Here is a 21,918-nt window from a genome sequence, read left to right on the forward strand (position 1 = left end):
GTAGAATACCAGTTTGCAACAAGGGCCTACTTATAAACCCACGGATCCACCCAAAGCTCACTGAAGAGTACTAAGTCAGACTTTATACCCCTCCTATTCGCCATGCAAATCAACCACAGAAGGCAGCTTTCAAGACAAGGGATGACAACCACTTTCCAAGCCACTTAGGATTCTTGAGTGTAACTGAAATGGGTCTTGGAATCCAGTTACGAAAAATCCCACCGAAAACTCAGTGCAATCTGTATCCTACAAAACCAAGAATCACTCCACGTTCCTTCAATCAAAGTTTCTTACCAGGGACATGAAAACGAAGGTGTGTATAAAACAGTGGCTTTCAAAGTACAATCCATCTTATGAATGAATGTAAGAAATTATCTGATGGTTGCATAGGCTTACACACATTCAACCACCCCAAACTATATTTTCTCTTGTAGAAATATATTTGTACTAAAAAGTGGGATTTAAAAAAATAGAGATACATATAATACATATTTGCATAATAAATATGCATGATAATGCATTTTTTATTTTTATTATTTTTTAATAATGTATTTTTCAAAAGATTTTATTTGTAAGTAATCTCTATGATCAAAATAGGGCTTGAACTTACAACCCCAAGGTCAAGAGTCCCATGCTTCTACCAACTGAGCCACAATATGCATTTTTAAAATAAAATTCTAGGGGTGCCTGGTTGGCTCAGTTGGTTAAGCATCTGCCTTTGGCTCAGGTCATCATCCTAGGACCCTGGGATCAAGCCCCAAGTCAGTCTCCACACTCAGCATGGAGTCTGCCTCTTCCTCTCCCTCTGGCCCTCCTCCTCTGCTCCTGCTCTCCCTCACTTTCTCTCAAATAAATAAATAAAATATTAAAAAAAACTAAAAGTACAGTAAAAACTCTACAACCAGGTTTGGAGTCTCACTGGAAAAGATAAAAAACAAAAAAGAGTAGCATATAGAAGACCTGAACTATGGCCCTTTTTTCCTGTTAGGATGGCCAGGAGATTGAAAAGTCTGAACACCACAGTTATGGAAGCAAACCATAAAAATCCACGAAAATGTCAAATGTAAGAACTTCCAAGTACACAGATTCTAAAATAAGGCAGTATGTATTCATTTGGCTGTCCACTTTTGTTATCAGTAAGAAATCAGTAAATCATTTTTATCTTTATTATTAAACATTTATCTTAAAAGCTAGATACCTACTTTCCTGGGGTTCCCCAAAAGGCTTATAGAATATTCAACTCACAGATCGTAGTGCTGGTTCCATTTTGGGTCCAACGTGTTTTTCACAGTGTCCGTTGAGTGGCACTGCCCAGATCCATCCACCACAATCTTTGCAAAGGGGTCAGGGAGTCCTACAGGAGAAGGAACAGCCACATCTGGATGAGACTACAGATCCCTCCATGTGACACAGAACACAATCTTCCAGGCTACAGAGAGCTTCCCAAACATCTAATTTGGTGAAGATCATCCTGGTGCATTTTATTCTCTAATTTAGGGTTAGTCTGATCAGAAAAATAAGTTATTGTTAGTTAGCTTTCTAAGCAACCAAGTATGACAGGACTCTCAGATTTTGAGAGGCTAGAAAAAGATAAAATACACTTAAATTCAAAATTTCATTTCTGATCACTGAGTGAGCTAATTAAATGGAAGAAAAGGGATCTATAATTAATTGTCTTTAACCCTTCTAAAAAAGAATACCTAGAAATCTTTACTGATATTTTGTCTATTTTATCTATGGACACAAGTATTCACCAAGTCTTAATCAGGTAGGTTCCTAAATGGTGGCATCTGAATCACACACATCTATTCGATCAGAGAGGTGACAAGACAGGGGCCTTTGGAGACACACCAGTTGGGAGTCACTACTCAGGAGCTTCCTAACTTCTTGAACAGAGCCTGTGAGCCTAAGTTGAAAGTGTAAAAAATGTCACTTAAGAACTGAGCAGCATTCTTGCAAGGAGGAAGAGTGGAGAACGTCATGCTGCCAGCACCCACCTTATAGTAGGTTAATTTCTTAAGGGGTGATTTCTTCCTTCAGAAAAAGATCCTCTATGTTTTTTACACTTCCTGTCATTATGAGGCTTTCAAAATGTGCTTTAATTTCTAAAATTCAACTTAACAATTTGACTCAAACCCAGCTATTCTATAGAAAAATGTCTCTTGTGAATTTGAGCTGAGAACACTTCATCCAACCCAAAGCAATGTATTAGTGGGCGGAAAGACAGAAAACAGGGTGTGGCCGGAACAGGGAGCAAGAGAGATCATTTTTCTTGTAGGAGTTATAAACTCCATGCCTGGCAGCTAAGGAGTCTTGCATTGTAGTCAACTTGGAAATGAAGTGTGTCAAACCACGGAGCTATGTGCAAAAGGATCGGACTCTTAGGGGAACATTCTCGGGGGTTTTTAAAAAGTTTATTGCAAGAACATGTGAAGAGTATTAAAATTATAAAGGAGCAAAAGCAGGTGGGTACTTACTGAAGAAGTCTTTCTTTGCAAGGTTCTTGGCACATAATACTGAAAACAAACAGAAATCTAGGGTTAGCATTTAGGGAGAAGATGTTCCCAACTAGTTGCTAGGGAGTGCCTTGTGTTGCCCGCCCCAACCGGCCCCCAATTAATGTGTCAAAGCCCTAACCCCAATGTGATGGCGTCTAGAGGTGGGATCTTTGGGGGTGCTCAGGTTTCAATGAGGCCATCAGGGTTGGGCCCTCTATCGGGATTAGTGGCCTTATAAGAAGAGACCCCAGAGCTTGTTCTCACTCTGCTCTCCTTGAGAGGACACAGCAAGAAGGCAGTCATCCCTATGCCAGAAAGAGGGCCCTCACCAAGACCCGAAATTGCCAGCGCCTTGATCTTAGGCTTTTCCAGCCTCTAAAACTGTGAGAAATGGATGTTATTTAAGCCAGGTAGTCTATGGCATTGTTTTATAGCAGCACAGACAACTGAGATATGAGTCTATATTTGCAATAGAAAAAAATATTCTAGAAATTATCTTTGCCAATGATCGGCTTTCAAGTTTAGTGCTACATTAAACTAAAAAACCTGACACGTAACTAGAAAGTATTTTCTCCTCCAATTGGGAATCAACTATAACAAGTTAAAGATTTAATTTAAGTTTTAATTTAAACTTTAAACCTTAAACACATATAGATTTATCAATATGCTCTTATAACTGCATAGGATCACATGAATGCCATTTTGGTTGTTGTTTTTTTTTTAAAGATTTTATTATTCATGAGAGACAGAAAGAGAGCGAGAAAGAGAGAGGCACAGGCACAGACAGAGGGAGAAGCAGACTCCATGCAGGGAGCCCGATGTGGGACTTGATCCTGGGACTCAGGATCACGTGCTGAGCCGAAGGCAGATGCTCAACAGCTGAACCACTCAGGCGTCCCGAATACCATTTCAAATTAAGACCTACAATATTTACTTTATGGCTACTGCTAATAGAAACAAAAGGAACTGTGTATTTTGCACATTCAGATAAATAATAATTTTGCAAATGCTAGAGAATGGAAAGCAAGCGGAGATTGATAGAAAATATGGGGCCACCATCAAGTATTGTGAAAAACAAATGAGAAAGTGCGTATTAAGAATTTAGCACAGGGGTGCCTGGGTGGCACAGTCAGTTAAGCATCTGACTCTTGGTTTCAGCTCAGGCTGTGATAGGTGGTGAGATCAAGCCCCGAGTTGGGCTCTGCAACTAGCGGAGATGTACTCTCCCCCCTACCCGCTGCCTTTGCCCCTCCTGCTCATGCTCCCTTTCTCTCTAAAATAAATAAATAAATCTTAAAAAAAAAAAAAAGAATTTTGCACAATGCTGGCATATAGAGAGAATACAATAAATGCTATTGTTATTTTAATAATGAGATGGCATCCAGCTACTGTGAAGAAATTTTGTCACCAGTTCTGTTACATGATGAAAGCTACTGTAACAAGGGAAAATTACACCAATGTCACTTTTATAGCGCTTCACAAATTTTGCCAGTTTTTAAGAATATAACCTTTTATTTTTAAATATATTTTATGAAGATATATTCATATATATTGTTCTGCAAATTTTCATTTGGTATATTTTTATGTAACAGCATTATCAGATACAATTCATACACTACATAATTCATCTATATAATGCATATAATTCAATGGTTTTTAGTATATTTGCAGGGTCATACAACCACCACAATCAATTTTAGAACATTTTCCTCAACCCCCAGAAGAGATTCCACACCCATTAGCAGTTATTCCTCAACTACCCCCACCCCACTCCTAGGCAACCACTCATCTACTCTAGGTCTCTGTGGATTTGCCTTTTGAACAGTTCATAAAAACAGAATCCTACCATACATGGCGTTTTGTGACTGGCTTCTTCCACCATACATGTTTTTAAAGTTCACCCATGTAGCAGCATGAATCAGGACTTCATTCCTTTTCATAACTGAGCGATACCCCTTTGTACGGATAGACCGCATTTTCTTTATCCATTTGTCAGTTGAGAGACATTTGGGTTGTTTCCAATTTTTGGCTATTGTGAATAAACTATGGTATAGACCTAAATTTTATTTCTCCTGTTGGGAACCTATAAGCCGTCATGTCTAACATTTTAAGGAAGTGCCAGACTATTTTCCACAGCATCTGTACTATTTCATCGTCCCACCAGCAGCTCTGAGGGCTCCGATTCTCCACACCCTAATACTTGTTATTATCTGTCTCTATGGTTTTTCATCTCTGTGGTTTTAATTTGCATTGCTCTGATGACTAATGACTTTGAGCATCTTTTCATGTGCTTATTAGCTATTGGCAAATCTTCTTTGGAGAAATTTCTATTTAAATTGTTTTGCCTATTTTTTAATTGGCTGATTTGCCCTTTTCTGTGAGAATTATTCTAAATATATAGATATCTATAGATAAGATATCCTTATCAGATATAGGATTTACAAATATTCTATTCTGTGGGTTTTTGCTTTCTTGATGATGTTCTTGAAGCAACAAAGTTTTTAATTTTGAGGAAATCCAATGCATCTATTTTCTTTGGTTGCTTGTGCCTTTGGTGTCATGTTTAGGAAGGCTTTGCCTAACCAATGGTGTTAGAGATTTACTCCTATATTTCTTTCTAAGAGTTTTAGTACTTTTAGCTTCTTTACGCTTTTAACTTATTTATTTTTTTTAGAGATTTTATTTATTTATTCATGAGAGACAAAGAGAGAGGCAGAGACATAGGCAGAAGAAGTAGGCTCCCTATGGGAAGCCTGATGCAGAACTCAATCCCAGGACCCCACGATCACAACCTGAGCCAAAGGCAGAGACACTCAACCACTGAGCCACCCAGACGTCCCTACACTTTTAACTCTTAACTAGACAATTTAGGCTATGATCTATTTTGAGTTCATTTTGTGTGTAATGTAAAGAAGGGATCCAACTTCATTCCTTGGCAGGTGGATATCCAGTTTTACCAGCACAATTTGTTGAGAAGATTATTCCTTCCCCATTGACTTGTCTGGACCCTTGCTGAAAATTAATTCCCTATAAATGTGAGAGCTTATTTGTGATCTTTCAAATCTAGTGCATTGATCTACATGTCTCTCTTCATGCCATTACCACACCATTTTGATTACTGTCTTAGTCTGTTCAGGCTACTATAACAAAATACTATAGATTAGGTAGCTTATAAACAATAAACATTTACTTCTCACAGCTCTGAAAGTCTGAGATCAGGATGCCAGCATGATTTGGTGAGGGTGCTCTTCCAGGATGCAGACTTCTTGTAAATCCTCAGCAGAAGGGGCTAGGGATCTCTCTGGAATCTATTATAAGGCACTAATCCCATTCATTAAGGTTCCACTCTCATGACTTAAGTACTTCCAAAGGCCTCACCTACTAATACCATCACCTTTGGGAGGGGTGGGGGTGGGGTGGGGGGGGACCAAACAAACATTCAGACCATAGTAATTACCATAGCTTCATAGTAAATTTTGAAATTAGGAAGCATGAGTCCTCTAACATTGTTCTGTTTCAAGATTGTTTTAGCTATTCTGGATCTGTCAAATTGTCATGAATTTTACGATCAGCTTGTTAAACTGGCGGGGGGTGGGGGGGACCCAACAACCTGAAATTTGATAAGGACTTCACTGGGTCTGCAGGGAATGTGGGAGTGTTCTTAGTGTCAGCTAAGAATCTTAAAACTTCTACTCCATTAACATGGGATGCCACCCGCCTTACCAGTTCATTTAAGTCTTCTTTAATGTTTTGTAATTTTCAGAATATAAGTTTTGTATTTATTTTATTAAACATATTCCTATTTTAATGATTTAAAAATATTTTTATTTAATTGAGAGCAAGAGAGAAAGAGTGAACGAGGGGAGAGGGAGAGGCAGAGAGAAAGGGAGAAATAGACTCCCTGCTGAGCAGAGAGCCTAACTTGGGGCTGGATCCCAGGACCCTGAGATCATGACCTGAGCCAAAGATCGATGTTTAACCAACTAAGGCACCCAGACGCACTCCCACACACACCAAGTAATTTAATATTTTGGGTGCTGTTGCAAATGGAATTGTTTCCTTAATTACATTTTAAGATTGTTCATTTCTAGTGTGCAGAAATATAACTGATTTTGTATATGCAGTTTGTGTTTTACAACTTTGTTGAATTCATTTATTAGCTCTATTACTTTTATTATTTTGAATTTTCTGTATAAAAATCATACCATCTGCAGATATAGTTTTACTTCTTCCTTTCCAATCTGGATGCCTTTTATTTCTCGTGCCTAACTGCCCATTACCTTCAATACAATACTAAATAGCAGAGGTGGGCATTTATCTTGGTCCTGATCTTAAAGGGAAAGCATTTAGACTTCTGACCACTGAGTATGATGTTAGCTGTGGGGGTTTTTGTAGATGTCCTGTATTTGGCTTGGGAAGTTCCCTTCTATTTCTTGTTTATTGTTTTTATCATGAAGCACTGTTAGCTTTCATCAAATACTTTTGCTGTGTCTACTAGGATGATCATTTAGTGTTTGTCCCATATTTATTGGTATAATATAGTACATTAATTGATTTTCAGATGGTAAACCAACCTTGAATTCTGAGATAAATTCCACTTGTATGGTGCATAAATCCTTTATGTGCTGCTGTATTTGGTTCACTAGTAAGTTGTCAAAATTTTTTGGTCTATGTTTATAATGGATATTGGTCTATAGATTTTTTATTTGTATCAGGATGATGATATTGACTTCATAAAATGGGTTGAAAGGTGTTCGTGTTTTTCTTTTTTTAAGATTTTATTTATTCATGAGACAGAGAGAGAGAGAGAGAGGCAGAGACACAGGCAGAGGGGGAAGCAGGCTCCATGCAGGGAGCCCAACGTGGGACTCGATCCTGGATCTCCAGGATCAGGCCCTGGGCTGAAGGCGGCGCTAAACTGCTGAGCCACCCAGGCTGCCCTTGTTCTTTTTTTTTTTTTTAAGTGAAGAAATGATATTCATTATTCTTTAACATTTAGTAAAATTTGCCAATAAGCCATCTAGGCCTGAATTTTTCCTTTGTGGAAAGTGTTTTCAATTACGTATTCAGATTTGTCTTTTCTTCTTGAATCAGCTTTGGTAGCTTGTGTCTTTCTAGAAATTTGTCAGTTTCACCTAGGTTATCAGTTTCTTGGCATACAGATGTTTACAGTATCCCCGATAATCCGTTTTATTTCTATATAGTCAATTGTAGTATTTTCTCTTCAGCAAAATCTTTATCCCCTTCTTTCCCAATGGACAGGGACATGGACATACACATTACAAACACACACACATACTCTCTCTCTTTCTCTTTAGTCTTTTTTGTGGATAAATCATAATTTATTACAGCTCCTGCTGCTGTTTTGTTTCTGTAATTACAAAAGTAATACTTACCAAAAAATGAAAACTTGGAAATGCATAAGTAGAAAATGCATGACCCTGATATCTCATTAACTCTTTGCTCAGGATTCTCCTGGCTACTTTCACATGCTTATTATTCCCACTGAACTTTAGAATCATCTTGAGCAAGTTAAAAAAAAATTACTTCATAAATAAATTTGAGGGAATTTATCTCTTTACAGTACTGAGCATTCACATTCTTGAACATAGTATATTGATTCATTTACTAAATTATTCTTTCATGCTCTTAAGTGAAGTGTTATAGTATGTGTGTGTGTGTGTGTGTGTGTGTGTTATAGTATTTCAAAGTTTTCCACATTTCTAATTGGGTTTATGCTTAAGCGATTTTTGGTAGTGCCTTGAGTGGGAGTGTTCCTTTCACTGTATTTTCTGTTATTTGGATATAAGAAAGCTATTAATTTTCTTATGTTAATTTAAAATCACCCATCTTTTGCAACTCCTCAATGGATCTGTGATGTTCTTTCCTTCCACTTCTCTTTTCTTTCCCAAATGTGAATGTCTCAAAGGCTCTCACATCAAACTCAAATGTCCAAAACTGAAGTCAAAATCTTCCCACTGCCTAAAAACCTGGTCCTCTCCCAGGATCCATTACTCCAGATATCATCAGCTAAACCCGTCAGTTGCTTAAGTCAGAAATCTATGTGTCATGCTTTTACTTATTGAGCTCTTTCAAATGTCTTGACTCTTCACCATCTCCACCCTTGTTCAAATCCCCATCAGCCATCACCTGGTAACCTTTCCAAAATTTAAATCTCCCGTATCTTTCCACACTGGGTTCTCATTGCAAAACTCCAGCCCTGTCATACTCTGACCGCAACCTACTACTTCACCTCTTCAGCCTCAAACATTATCCACCAGCTCCAGCCCTTAGTTTTTCTCAGGTGCTGGTGGTTGGGCTGCTTTCAACTGGAAGAATTCTGCTCGCATCTCAAAAAGATGAATCTTTGTTCATATTTACAAGACTAGTAATGTTTTGATTTAAAGCTCATTCCAGTGGAATTTGATTACATCATAAAGTGGAGAAGGTCTCGATAGTGTCAGCAAAGATAATCTTGCCTCCATTTTGTGATCATTTAGGGCCATACTGAATCTAGTCTGGTTAATGGAATTATGATTCCTCCTACTAGAATAATTTTGTTATCTTGTCCACTCTAGGGGATAAAATGATAAAATGTAATTTACTACAGTGTAACATCCCACTTTATTTAGAGCTACCACTCATTTTTAGACACCAGTTCTGAGTGAGCTTTGGAGGACACCACAATGAACAGAAAATGAGCTTCTTTCCCTCGGCATAGAGACCACCACCTGGTTGCTTTGACTCCAACTCTCACGTGCCCCTCTGCTTTGGACACAGCATGTGTCTTACCATCCCAGAATTTCCTAATCATATCCCAGAATATCCTTATGTTGGGAATAAGTAAAGAGTAAATTACATAATATTCGCTTTGCATCTAAAAATACATGGAAAGGAAGTGCTAACTTGAGGTATGTTCTGTTAGCAGACAACCTCTTTACCAGGTCCTCAACAAAGGCAATTTCCCCAAAACACTACTTGTGGTTTCACCCACCCTCAGGACAAGCTGCAACGGCACAAATTTAGTACTTTATTATAATAACCAACTGAAGGAAAGCTCTAATTTGTGTCATTATGTCCACTATTTTTCTCTTCTCCAAGGCTAGAGCCTCTAGCTATCATTTTGATTCCTCCCTCCTCCTATATTTACATGTGTCACCGGGTCCTAGCTTTTCCTTCTTCTGAGTATCTCTTGAATTTGCCCTTTCCCCTAATTTTGTACCCAGTCTCTCACTGGTGGCTTCACTGGCTCACAGTTTAATGGAAGAGGAATGGCACCCTCCCTCCTCCAGCTTCTCCAGGCCACATGATGTTCGGCCACCAGATCCATCTTCTGAGATCAGACAAGATCGGGCACGTTCAGGGTGGTGTGACCGTAGATCAGAGCCATCTTTTGAAACGCTGTTTTCATGTTCTGAGGCCCCCAAAAAAGCTCCAATGGGTCTGTATTGTATCTTCCTGCCAATCTAAACAACTTCCTGGGTTCTAAAGTGTCCCATTCGCTGGTATTCCTTGCATTTCTCACCATTCTTCAGAGCACAGCTTGGTTCATCATGCCCTCCTCCCACCCTAGCCAGTACCACCTGGAAGCAACCATTCTTGCTTCTCAACCAACCCAACAATCCTCTCCTTTTGCTCTGTTTCATCTTCACTGTTCAGGCTGAGGCTCCTTTCTCAGCGAAGCCTCATTCAGGCCAGTGTTTCTGGAATGTCACTCTGTGGTAATGTTTCTACCAGTGCCACAGTGAAGCCAGTGAGGCCAATATGGTGAGAAGTTTGTAAAAACGGAACAAAATCATTTTAAGTGCCTGTCCTTTGTTCTGGTGTTATGTCTTCTCTGTATTTTTTCAGGTTACAATATCCTCTCGTCTTTAACGAAGTGAGGTAAAACAGGGATAATCTCACCAATGACTAGGTAAAATAAAAAGCTGGCAATTTGCTGTTGAAAACTACATTTACTGCTCCAACCACCGGCCACCCATTCCCTCTTGCTGTTCCTATTTACGCTAAGAACCAAATGGCTGAGCAGTCCATTACTTTTCACACAGGTAGGCTTTTGTCCACCCAGGTAAATGATGTTCTCCTCAGACAGGGTTTCGTGTGGAACAGGCCCCTCAACAGCCACGTAACACAGACCGTGATGAGTAAGAAAGAAAGACCCGACAGAGTAATAGGCTACAAACACAGAAGGTATTTGAATTACATATAACATCTAAGTAAAATGCTCATCTATTAGAACATATAATTTGCCACACAGGAGAGCTGCCCACAACATGCACTAAAGTATATGGTTAGCTGTCTACCTCACCGAGCTCTTCACTCTGAAACACGCGTTTTTTTAAATCAACTTAGGGGAAAATCCTTCAAGCTACAAAAAAAAAAAAAAGGGAGAAAAACGGAATCCCTGCTAAAGGCAAAGCAGAAGGTTTCCTAGTCAATGTGTCACCAGCATGTCACTTTGCAGGCCCTGAACCAGAGTCACTCACCTGTCAACTCTCATACAAGCTTAAGAAATCCTCAAATTTGCATTAAGAGGGGGGGAAAAAATCACATTTCAGTTACATCAACAGACAGACTCAAAATGCCCAAACCTTTAAATCCATATAGAACTGAACTCTGTGCCACTGTTTGCTTCATGGAATAAACAACTTTTTCCAATCCTTCTCCATAAGCTTACACACACACACACACACACACGTTTCCACTATTCACACACCATCAGGTGATATAATGATTTCTTCTTTGCAGGGAAAATTGTCCAAGTGACTCAAATACATTTTAGCAGCCACCAACCATCCCAACCGGCTTAGGAGCCGGGGGGACTCTCGTAAAGTACAATCCTTAGACGGATTTCTAAGCATCTCCTTGCTTAAAATACGAGTGTTGCAGCTTCATCTTCTATAAATGTATTAAATTAAGAGATAAACGACAAAATTGTGTGAATTATTTGAACTTTAAGTGTAGCAGAGCTCGCTCATACCCCCAAACCCTGCAGGGTAAGGTGGGGCTGCCGCGACAGAAATTGTGCCCTCCTCCCCACCTCACCCCCCCACCCCACCCCAACCTGCCAAATACACACACACACACACACACACACACACACACACACACACACACACACCAGCCGCAGCAGAGCTTGGCTCCAGGGACTAGAGGATCTGCCTTCTCCTCTGTCTGCCACTATGGGTCCCCACCAGCAGCAATACCAACACCCACTTTATGACTTGAGAGGCTCAGAAGCTCTTTTAAGTATGTTACTCCCTACCTGTTCCTTAGAGGATGAGGCAAGCAGACATACAGGGCAGGTGTCATTTTTTTCCACTTTATTGGCGAAAATGATTAAGATTCAGAAAGATTTAGTAGCCATCCCCACCTTCCATTCCATCCCATATTATGCTATCACAGCAGCATCCCAGCTGTCACCAGTTTTTTTCTTTTCTTTTTTTTTAATTGGAGTTCAATTTGCCAACATATAGCATAACACTCCATGCTCATCCCATCAAGTGCCCCCATCAGTGCCCGTCACCCAGTCACCCCCACCCCCTGCCCACCTCCCTTTCCACCACCCCTTGTTCACTTCCCAGAATTAGGAGTCTCTCATGTTCTGTCTCCCTCTGATATTTCCCACTCATTTTCTCTCCTTTCCCCTTTATTCCCTTTCACCAGTTTAAAATTAAATCTTCTACTTGTATGCTGCTTCCTATCTGTTTCTCCCTTACAGAAATGTACTGGAACAAGGAACTATGTCTTTTATATTCACCCCTGTATCCAGAGCTTGGTATGGTGCCTAGCACATAGAGGTTACCTTTAACATGTTTACTGAATAAATTATTTACTTATTTATTAAATCCATTATTCTTCTTCCTTTTTTTTTTTTTTTTTTGAGAGACAGAGAATGTAAGCAGGGAGGGACAGAGGGAGGGAGAGAGAGAATCTTAAGTGGGTGCCACATGAAGCCCGATGAAAGACTCAATCTCAGGACCCTTAGATCATGACCTGAGGCAAAATCAAGAGTCACACACTTAACCAACTGAGCCACTCAGGTGCTCCTTGTAAAAACCTTTTTTTTTTTTCCTTAACTATTCACTAGAACATAAACACCAAGAAGGCAGAGACTATCCTCCTGAAACATTACATTCCTGCCACAGAGCACAGGGCCTAGCATAAGTTAAATGCTCAGTAAATGTTTGTTGAAATAAATGAGTAGGTGCTTGAATGGAAAGGATGAATGAAGGAGATAATTTCGCCAGAGCCTCTGCTGTGGTGTGCCTGCCTGCCACCCTCACACTCATCTGGGAGCCCCGGGCCTGGTGGCTTTATGTACACAATTGCCACCCAACAGATCCTGTTCTTTGGAACAAATTTATGCTATTTCTTAAGCATAAGAGCATAAGGGCCATCGGATTGACATGCTATTTCTTAAGCATAAGAGCATAAGGGGCCATCGGATTGACCCCTGTAGTTTCAAGCCAGAGGTAATATTCCAATGAGGGAAAAATAAAGTAGATGTCAAAACACCAGTGATAGAAGTCCAAGGGGCATTTGGAACTTTTCATTTGAACAAAGCCCTCATTAACAAACAAAGTCATTTTTACATCTTAAGGGGTAGTTTTCAGAGATTGATTAGGCCACTGCATTCCAAGATCTATATAACATATTTAATTTTTAAATTTTGATCTTAAAGTGTTGTTTTTCTTAACACCCTAGATTTGCCCCTACAGAATAGACAGGAGGAAGACTCCTTCCTGCGGGAAAAATGGACAAAGCCAGCCTGACGGGAAGCAATTTCCAAAGCTACTGTTGGCTTCTGTTTGAGTTCTTCCCAAGCATCACAGGCTAGACACTGCATCTCATTTAAAGCCTCTTTCACTTCCAAATCATGTATTTGTCTTAAATCAACCAAATGGAATGTTTTTAAACCATGAGAGTGGACCAGAAGCATCAAGGATCAGGGTGACTTTACACGTGGAAGCATATATCCTTGCCTTAGAACACAGGAAAATCCAGGTTGTTATTAGAGAAAGTTTTATCTAAATATTTAAGGTTATATTCCACAAGTAATCAGTTCCTAGATCAGGTAATTACCAGTGTTGTCTCTCTAAACATGTTTGTTTTTCCTTTCAAATGTCCTCATTCAAATGTCATACACAATGACACTTCTTCAAGTGACACTAACTTCAACACTTGAGCCCCCAGAGTGTGGTATCTCAGATCCTGAAACGCACATGGTGATTTGGCAACCAGGAGCTAAGGGAGCATTTTGCAACGTGAGCTTCCAAAACCATTCTGGCAAGCAGACTACCTCCCAGGCAACCATCTGGCCAAACACCTCCAGTGAAACCTATCCATGGAATCTAAGGGGAGTCTGGAAGATTTGGAAACTTTGTCATTGCTTTGTGAAACTTCATTTATTTTTTTTTTTTTTTAAGATTTTATTTATTTACTCATGAGAGACACAGAGAGGCAGAGACAGCCAGAGGGAGAAGCAGGCTCCCTGAAGGGAGTCCGATGCGGGACTTGATCTCAAACCCAGGACCGTAGGATCACAACCAGAGGCAAAGGCAGATGCTTAACCACTGAGCCACCCAGGTGCCCTGCTCTGTGAAACTTTAAAAATACAACCTAAGTAAGTGCCTTTAGTGTAAAGACAGCAGCTAAAATTTATTGAATACTGACCAGGTAAGTATATTAAGTCTCTGACACACATGATTGCATTTATTCAACACCACAATTCCATGAGGTAGTTACTGTCATTATATTCATTTTCCTGATGAGAAAACGAAGGCTTTCAAAGATCACATAACTTGACTGCCACCTCCCCAAGGCAGGCTCTGAGCAGTGAATCCATTTATTCACTTAACAAATGTTTGGTGATCACACACGACAGGTGGAGCTAACCCTGTTCTACCTTTGAAGATTCCACGAAGCACAAAAAAACTCTGGTGCTTGCCCTCAGGTTACTTTCTCAGGGTTTGACCTTTAAGAAAAGTAAATTAACTTTTTTAATTTTTTGTAACAATTGCTTAAGACCAACTTCTCCAGCATGGACTATCTTCCTAAGGTTATATAATATAAAATAAAACTCGACGTTGTCAGGAAGGAAATGGATTTTAACCCCAAAAGGCCTGTCATTAAGTAAATTATATTTGATCGTCATCCTAGAAGGAAAGAAAAAAAACTCTATTAACAGGAGATGATCCAAGGTTAATAGGGAAGAGAACCCAAATATCCAAACATCCTCACCTACTTGACTCCTTAAAAAAAATCCCTTAATACAAAATGAAGCTGTGTTCTTCTGATGAAGCCATTGTAAAGGTGATAACCACTGAGAGTGAAGGAAATTGAAGGATTTAGGGAGAAGAAAGGCAGAAATAAGCAAATTAGTCTACAACCTGATCATCAGACCAGACATAAAACAAACAGGTAAGGGGGAAAAAGTAATAATTAACAAATAATAGCAGGAGAAAGTTCTCTGAGCATTTCCTCTCCTTCAGTTACTAAGCTGACAAATGAGACTTTATTAATTTGCTGCATTGAAAGGTTAACAGAAAACTTTAGAGTGAGAACAAAGTTTAACAAGGTAACACATTACAAATATCTCCATGCATGGTTATGAAAAACCCATAATCTTCTAGAACAAAGTCCCTTATAATTTCTTCCTGATTTATCATTTTATAGCACCAAGTTCAATAGCACTGAAGTATTTAAAGGTATTATTTTCTATGATTTTATCATAAAATCTGTTATAATTACTTAGCTAATCATTACTTGGATCATGGGATAAGTCAAGGCAAAATCATTACACTCAATTTAGTCAAGAAAAATAAAAGCTCAGGAGATTGAGCAACTTGCTCAAAGTGACCCAGCAAAAGTTAGTGATGGACACAAGAGCTTGAGCCAACTATGAATTAAAACCACAGAATTCACTCAATTAAGCTCCTTCATTAAGACCACTGAATGGTAAGAAGGAAACCATCCGTTACAACATTAAAATTTTCAATTCAATGTGGCCAACACTAGATTCATAAGATCATTTAAAATAGAAAAAAAAAAAAATCTGGGGCACTTGGTGGCTCAGTTGGTTAAATGTCTGACTCTTGATTTTGGATGCGGTCATGATCTCAGGCTCGTGAAATCGAGCCCTGTGTTGGGTTCCACACTGAGCCTGGAACCTGCTTAAGACTCTCTTTCTCGGGCGGCCCCAGTGGCGCAGCGGTTTAGCGCCACCTGCAGCCCAGGGCGTGATCCTGGAGGCCCTGGATCGAGTCCCGTGTCAGGCTCTCTGCATGGAGCCTGCTTCTCCCTCTACCTGTGTCTCTGCCTCTCTCTTTCTCTCTCTCTCTCTGTGTCTCTATGAATGGATGAATAAAATTTAAAAAAAAAATTCTCTTTCTCCTCTGCCCTTACCCTTAGCCTGCTCTCACTCGCTCCAATAAATAATCAATTAATCAATCAATCATGACCCAGCAATTCCACCTTTAGGTATGTAATCAACAGAAATGCACACATATACATATGTTCACCACATAGAATGGTTATAGCAGCAGTCAGCAATAGCCAAAGGCCAAGAACCAATGATTAGATAGCCATCAACAGTATAACAAAGAAGCTGTAGTATTCATAAAATGAAATATTATACAGCAGTGAGAAACAAATGACAACTATACACAAAATTAGGAAGGAATCTCATAAACATGGTATCGAATGAAAGATACAACATATATTATACAATGCCATTTATACAAAGCACAAAATCAGACAGAACTAGTATACACTGTTGAAGTCAAGTATGATTAACCTTTAGCGGGGACAAGGTTGGGACTAGAAGGGATCCTTGTCTGGAATACAAGGCTCTGTCTCCTGATTTGGGTGCTGATGACAACTGTGTGCTTGGTTTGTGAGAATTCAGTGAGTTATACACTTAAATATTTATAAATCAATCATGAAAATCATCAGAACAGAATAGAAAGTCCACCTATAGACCCATAGGTATAAGATCAAGTTGATCTGCATCAAAGGTGCTGAGATATTCAATGAGGGAGATAAAAGGGATAGTCTTTTCCAGGCTGGAAAAGGGATGTCCAGTTACCCAATTGGAATAAATAGGATATCCTTAGAATAAAAATAAACAACCTTTAACTCTTTCCTCACATCATACACAAAAATGGGCCTGAAATGTTTAAGTCTCTGCTCCATTAGGTACCACTAAGAAATTAAAAAGGCATTTTTCAGGGAAAAATCTTCACAATACATATATCTGATAAATGATTTATATGAAGAATATATAAAGAACTTACAATGCAATAATTGAAAGGAAAAACAGCCCAACTTAAAAACTGGCAAAGAAAAGTGGGATACTTCCTGAAGATATCAGATGGTTGGGAAGCACAACGAAATATGGTAAACAGCACTAATCATCAGTGAAACGCACATGAAAACTACAATAAGGTGTCACTACACAGCCACAAGAATAGCTAAAATTAAAAAGACTGACAATACTACGGTGTTGGGGAGGGTGTAGAAGAATGTAGCTGGTGGAAGTATAAATCAGAACAGCCACATCAGAGAACTGTTTAGTGGACATGTACCCTATGACCTAGCAATTCTACTCCTAGATTCCTGTCCTTATGAAAACATAATAGCCACAAAGATATGTGTGCATGAAAGCTGACAATAGTTTTATTCATAATAGCTAAAAACGACAGCCCAATATGCATCAACAAGTGAATGGACAAAGGGTGGTATACTCATAAAACAGAATGAATTACTGATACAAGCAAAACATGGATAAATCTTAGAAGCATTGAGAAACACTTAAGAGTATATGCTCTATGACTACATATACGTGAAACTTAAGAATAGGCAAAGTTAATCAACATAAAAAGCAAATCACTGGGTGAGTGGGTCCAGGAGCTAGGTAGGCAAACTAGCTGTCTTTTAAAAGGTCATCAGGAACTTTCTGGAATGGTGGAAAGGATATGGATCTTAACTTGCATAGTGGTTATGTGAGTGCTGTGCATTTGTTACAACTCACTTAACTATCCACTTAAAACGAGAGCATTTTATTTTAGGTAATCTATATTTCAATAAAGGCTATTTCAAAGTAAAAAAAAAAGTCATAGTGCTGTATAAGAATTTACAATGATGCGAGAAGATAATCAGTATAATTAACTGAGAATAAGCAGAGCTGCTGGGTGGCTCAGTCGGTGAAGCATCTGCCTCTGGCTCAGGTCATGATCCCAGGGTCCTGGGATGGAGCCCTACAATGGGGTCCTTGCTCAGTGGAGGGCTTCCTTCTCCCTCTCTCTTTGCCACTCCCCTTGCTTGTGCGCGTGCACTCTCTCTCAAATAAATAAATAAAACCTTAAAGAAAATAATAATTGGGGGAAAGTTACATTTCTAATATCATCCATTAAAAGAAAAAAACTGCTCCATGGAGAAATGTATGCTTCTAGGACCGGGACGCATAACATAAAAGGTAAAGTACTTTGTAGTGACAGAGGTAAGAAAATGCTAAAAAAATAAAAATAAAAAATAATTTAAAAAAAGGAAAGTAAAAAAAAAAAATTCCACCACATTTTCACACTTTCAGCTTGACTAAAACGGACATGTTATTAGGTTTCTAGACTGAAAGAGGGAGTACATGCTGCTGTCTGCCCCTTCCTCCAAAAGCAAGAGGAAACCAAAAATAGTTAAGACAGACATACACATAGCTCTGCTCACAAAGTAAAGGAACCTCTAAAAGATGTAGCACAAACAAGAAAAAGAGGGAAACCTTAGGTGAAAACAGATGACACGGTCACAGGCAGGTAACTGTGACTGCAGAAGTGGCACCAATATGGTGGCATCTCGGGTGAGGCCACAGGAGTGGAAGATGAGGTCCCGCGAGCCGCTGCGGTAGGTGTGGCCAGACTTCTCCAGGCTCCTCAGCAGAAGGCACACTGTCCAATGGGAGCCAGCGACCCAGGGCCAGGCTCCGCCCCCAGCTGCAAGAGTGACCACAGAGCATGGCTTTGGGACACAGGATGGTGTGTCAGCAGGATCGGGTGACTCGAGCTCAGAGCTCATTCACTGCAGAGAGTAACAGCCTCTCCTGCAGCACATCGCTCCCTCATCCCTCCATCCCTCTCGCACCTTGACTGAGAAGCTCGAACCCCAGCTACAAAAGCATACAACTGAGAATCACTAAACGTCAGGAAGTCACATCACAAAAGAGAAAATAAACTCAATAAAACTGTTTTCTGCCTAAAACAGAGAACACCACATTCTTTTCAAACACACGTGGAATTTGGAAAAGCAGACTTCGTTCTAAGCTGCAAAGGAAACTTCAACTTCCCAAGTTGATAAACAGTCCACATTCATTCACTAAATGTAATAAAACATCCATACCAAATATAGAGCCTAAACAAATCCGCACATCTGGAAAATTTAAAACCTATTTTTAAATAGCCCTTGTGGTCAAAGTGGAAATGAGAAACTATTTACAATCCAAAGAAGACAAAAAAAAAATACTATATATTAAAATGCACAGGCTTACCTTCATTTGTTAAAAATCCAGAAAGATGGAAAATATATGAACTAAGCTTCCAGCTCAAAAAAGATGAATAATCCAAAGGCAGAGAAAAGAAGGAATAAAGATAACAGCGCACATTAATGAAAAAGAAAGCAGGAACATTGCCCCAAAATCCCAGAAGCCAGTTCTTTTAAATAATTGGGTTTTTTTTTAAATGAACAAATCTTTAAGCTCAAGAAAAAAGAAAGGCAGCAAACGTAACCCACCCAAAGACAAAAGGAGGAGATAAAACCAGAAGAATAAATCTTATGAATCACAACAGTATACCACAGGAGTAACTTTAAACCAATGGCTAAGATGAAAACTTTCCTAGGAACACAGAAATTGCCAAAATTGGGCCCCAAAGTAGTATAACCCTGACCATTAACCATAGTTAGTTGAAATGGTAATTGAAAATCTACCCACCGGGGCACCTGGGTGGCTCAGTAGATGAGAGTCTGCCTTTGACTCAGGTTTTGATTCCAGGATCCAGGGATCAAGTCCCACATCAGGCTCCCTGCAGGGAGCCTGTTTCTCCCTCTGACTAGGTCTCTGCCTCTCTCTCTCTCTCTCTCTCTCTCTCTCTCTGTGTGTCTCTCATGAATAAATGCAAATCTTTAAAAAAAAAATGTACCCACAAAAACAAGGCATCAAGCCCAGGAAGTCTTATGATAGAATTCTATCAAGATTTCAAGGTATGGATAATTCCCACCTTATAATAACAAGAGAAGCCACTCCAAATGAGTTCATGAGCCTGACATCAAAGTCAGAAACAACCAGCAAAGAAAACAACAGACGGCGGTAGACATCCCTAATGCTCCCGGCGTCCAGTCCTACTCTCCCTCATGAGCAACCAAAGGAAGACTAAAACCTCAGCTCCCCCGAGTTGGCTGGGACCATGTGACTGTAGTACATCTGGCAGAGGTGCTGTGTGTCACTTCTGGGCCAAACATCAGAAGAGCTGGTAAGAGATCTCCATGCCTCCGTGAGATGGTGGACCAGCAGAACCCCCATCCGCCTCGATAGCAAAATGACCATGTGGAAAACAGCCCCACTAACACGTACAAAAGTTAAATGAAGGTAACCTAGGGGGCAGGGTGACAGAGGGTGATCCAGGGAGAACACCAAGCTGGGATCTGGTAGATTAGGGTGCCTTCACCCTGACACTTGCGTTCTTCCATAAGAAGGATGTATTTCTTTATAATACTGCTTTTTAAAAATAAATCTCATAGGTCCCAGGAAAAAAAAAGGAGGAAAAGGAAAAGACAACAGACACAGAAAAGGGAAGAAGGAAAATATGAAAGAGGCAAGAAATTCATTTAATAGCTGGAGAATAGGGGCACCTGGTTGAGTGGCTGCCTTCACGTGATCCCGGAGTCCTAGGATCAAGTCCCACATCGGGATCCCCTCAGGCAGCCTGCTTCTCCCTCTGCCTAGGACTCTCTCTCTCTGTGTGTTTCTCATGAATAAATAAAAAAATCTTTTCTAAAATCTGGAGAATAACGTCACAGTCTTTGTAGAATCTTGGGTTGGGAGAACTTTTGAGACTACTCTTTTAACAGAGAGGAGACCATCTAAAACTATTATTGATGCTGTTTTCCCTGTTTATCTTCTTTTTAAACCAGGGGGAAGATAAACATGATAGATTAATTTTCCAAAAAAATTTCCAAGTTTAAGAAAAAAATTAAAAAGCTTCTAGGTTCGATTTTGTAGGAAGCAATGTCCCAGGTGCAGACACGTATAGAGGGGTAGATTTAATAATTATTAACTGTAAAACTAACAACAACAATTTCTGATATTTACTGAGCTTATTCTACGATGGGTGCCAAACACCCATCGTAGCACTTCCAGATTATACTTTACCTAGTGTTCACAGAGATAAGAAAACCACGGTTAGGTGAGATTCAGTTATTTGCCCAAGACCACACAGCCTGTAGGAGGAAAATCTTGAGTCTGTCTGACCCGAAGCCCAGGCTCTACACAGCACCATACTCTGATACAGCGTGTTTGAAAAGCTGTAATTATGGTGACAAATTGACATACAACACAAGGAAGCCAGAATACTCTTGAGAAACCTGTATTTTTAAAAAGGCAAACAAACATGACTTAAAATAAAAAGGGAACTCTTGCTTCTAACTAGAGAATGGGAAAAAAAAACTGCAAAGTAGTGGTATCTCACTGAGTACACATTTTAAAATACACCACTCTGTTTAGAATTCACAAACCATCAAACTCATATTTTTAAAGTGGGAATCCAATTCAATGGGTTTTAGTATGTTCAGTTGTATAATCATGACCATTTGATTTCACAACATTTTAATCACCCCCCCAAAAAAAGCCCTGTACCCATGAACAACCACCCCCATTCCCCTTTTTCACAGTCCCCAGCAACCACTGATCTGCTGTCTCTATGGATTTGCCTATTTTGGACATGTTGTAGAAATGGAATCATACGTATGTGATTTTTTAAAGTAAGCTCCATACCCAAGATGGGGCTTGAACTCACAACCCCAAGATCAAGAGTCACTTGCTCTACCACTGAACCACTGAGGTGCTCATATGTGATGTTTTCTGACTGGTTTCTTTCATTCAACATAATGTTTAACATTTCATTCTGAAATGCTCATTCATGTTGCAGCAAGCATCAGCACTTCACTCCCTTCTGTGGTCAGATAATATTCAGCCATATGGATATACCATCTTCTGCTTATCCAGTCATCAGATAACAAACATTTTAGTTATTATCACATTTCAGGAGTTGTTTGGGCTACCATGAACAATGCTGCTAATGTACATTTGTATAACAAGATCTTATGGAGACCTGTGTTCAATTTTCTTACGTATATACCCAGGGAGAGCACTGCAGAG

General features: G+C 39.6%; 1 protein-coding gene across 2 annotated transcripts in view; it reads right to left on the reverse strand.

The window, feature by feature from the left end:
• Window positions 1-21,918, reverse strand: part of SMURF1 (SMAD specific E3 ubiquitin protein ligase 1) — a 112,918-nt gene that overhangs the window by 29,929 nt on the left and 61,071 nt on the right. For both annotated transcript variants that reach the window (XM_077907814.1, XM_077907813.1), the window contains exons 2-3: window positions 2,478-2,516; window positions 1,246-1,354 (exon numbers count right to left, since the gene is read on the reverse strand). In XM_077907814.1, coding sequence (XP_077763940.1) covers window positions 1,246-1,354; window positions 2,478-2,516 — 148 coding nt within the window. The remainder of the gene's footprint in view (window positions 1-1,245; window positions 1,355-2,477; window positions 2,517-21,918) is intronic.

This window comes from Canis aureus, chromosome 8 (genome assembly GCF_053574225.1).
Source record: "Canis aureus isolate CA01 chromosome 8, VMU_Caureus_v.1.0, whole genome shotgun sequence".
Classification (NCBI taxonomy): Eukaryota; Metazoa; Chordata; class Mammalia; order Carnivora; family Canidae; genus Canis; species Canis aureus.